The 1,651-nt window shown below is 41.4% G+C and overlaps 1 protein-coding gene across 1 annotated transcript in view; it reads left to right on the forward strand.

Annotated features, from left to right (window-relative positions):
- The window catches only part of dhx32b (DEAH (Asp-Glu-Ala-His) box polypeptide 32b), a 6,993-nt gene that overhangs the window by 4,447 nt on the left and 895 nt on the right, over positions 1-1,651 (forward strand). The window contains 4 exon segments of the mRNA XM_020600617.1: positions 65-110; positions 964-1,155; positions 1,276-1,416; positions 1,609-1,651. The exon segment at positions 1,609-1,651 is cut by the window's right edge and continues 215 nt beyond it. Coding sequence (XP_020456273.1) covers positions 65-110; positions 964-1,155; positions 1,276-1,416; positions 1,609-1,651 — 422 coding nt within the window.

Genomic DNA, 1,651 nt, shown 5'->3' on the forward strand with positions numbered 1-1,651 from the left:
TCCTGCTGAGTTATGACCACATATTGTGGAGTCTGACATCACTTCCACTGTGCTTTTCTTAAAGTGGATGGAGATCTCTGGACTGGGTCACTGTGACTTCGACAGGCCGGGTGAGATTCACATCAAGTGGCAAAATAAACAGAGAAATTTTAATGTCGGTTCTCTAAGCCCCTATTGTTCCCTAAAATCCCACATCCTCTGTGATAATGATATGAATTTTAGGTTTAGTCCATCTGTTCCCTATTGTTCCAGCTGACAGGATTGTGTTGTTCTTTTTTTTTTAATTGGAGGGCAGTGAGCCGTGTCTCAGCTAAACTGACAGCTCATGTTTTGCGAGCATCCTTTTAGAGCTGACCTGCTTCCATGTGTTTTTGTTTCCCCAGATTTATTCACCCCCACTAACACTAGCACACACCCTCTCATTAGTTTGTATGACCTACTGTAGACATCCTAGTGTTGGAGTGCAGATGATAATATACTATCTAAGGATTTTACTAGATTCTATCCTCTCACTCTGTCTTTATATCTGTGCCCATGTCCCTTTGTTTCACCAGAGTGTTCATCAAAAACATGTTTGTTGCACAGAAAGACTATTCAGACATTAAAGCCTATTTGCTTTGCATAGTGATACATGGTAGATGTTGGTGAGGATTAAAAAATCCTAACCATCTGATGTCTTTTCACTCTAAGCGTGCCCACCAGGGTGCCGGTATGCTGTCGGAGGATTGTCCCAGTGGGTCACCAATTTAATTACTGTTCAGGCAGCATGAAAGCAGAAAAATAATACCTAACCATTTTATTCCAAGCATATTTGTGTGTGTAATTAACAATCTCAATGTTCAATACTAGATATTCATAATGACTTGTACTCTGCATGAGTGCTTCCCATTTTTCATCTGTTTTTTCTTTTTCTAACAACATTAGGAAAAGTAATGTTTATAATCCAAATCCTGTTCAACCCAGATCCTGGAGGCCTGATGCAGGCATTGGAGGAGCTGGACTACTTGGCAGCTCTGGATAATGATGGCGGCCTGTCCGAGATGGGCATCATCATGTCTGAGTTCCCCTTGGAGCCACAGATGGCCAAGACTTTGCTTGCATCCTGTGAGTTTGACTGTGTCAGCGAAGTGGTCATCAGTCCTGTCATGCTAACAGGTAACATGTACTGGGTCAAAAAAAAAAAAGATACACAAGACCATTTTACATGTTCTGTTTTGTAATTTACCAGATAAACAGTAGATTCTAAACATCACATTTGTCTGGTGGATATTTTAGCACCACCTTGCTTCATGGTTCCCTCTGAGGACCTGAAGCCAGAGGTGACCCAGTGCCACATCAGGTTCCAGCACCCAGATGGAGACCACTTCACTCTTATCAATATCTACAAAGCCTTCAAACAGCGCCAGCAGGATCCATGTGAATTGAGAGAGGATCACCTATAGGAAAAACTGAAACATGCACAGAGATGTTATAGGTCTCAGTGAATGAAGAAAAATCCTTGTAAATGTTATCGTATATCCAAGTATACAGTAGGTATAGAGAGAGGTGAATAACGGATTCTGGCTTCCTATATCCCTATTTAACTACTCTGTCCTCTTTGCTTGTTAGACTGTAATGTGGAGAAGTGGTGTCAGGATTTCTACCTGAACTA

This window comes from Monopterus albus, unplaced genomic scaffold, assembly GCF_001952655.1.
Source record: "Monopterus albus unplaced genomic scaffold, M_albus_1.0 scaffold3.1, whole genome shotgun sequence".
Taxonomy (NCBI): domain Eukaryota; kingdom Metazoa; phylum Chordata; class Actinopteri; order Synbranchiformes; family Synbranchidae; genus Monopterus; species Monopterus albus.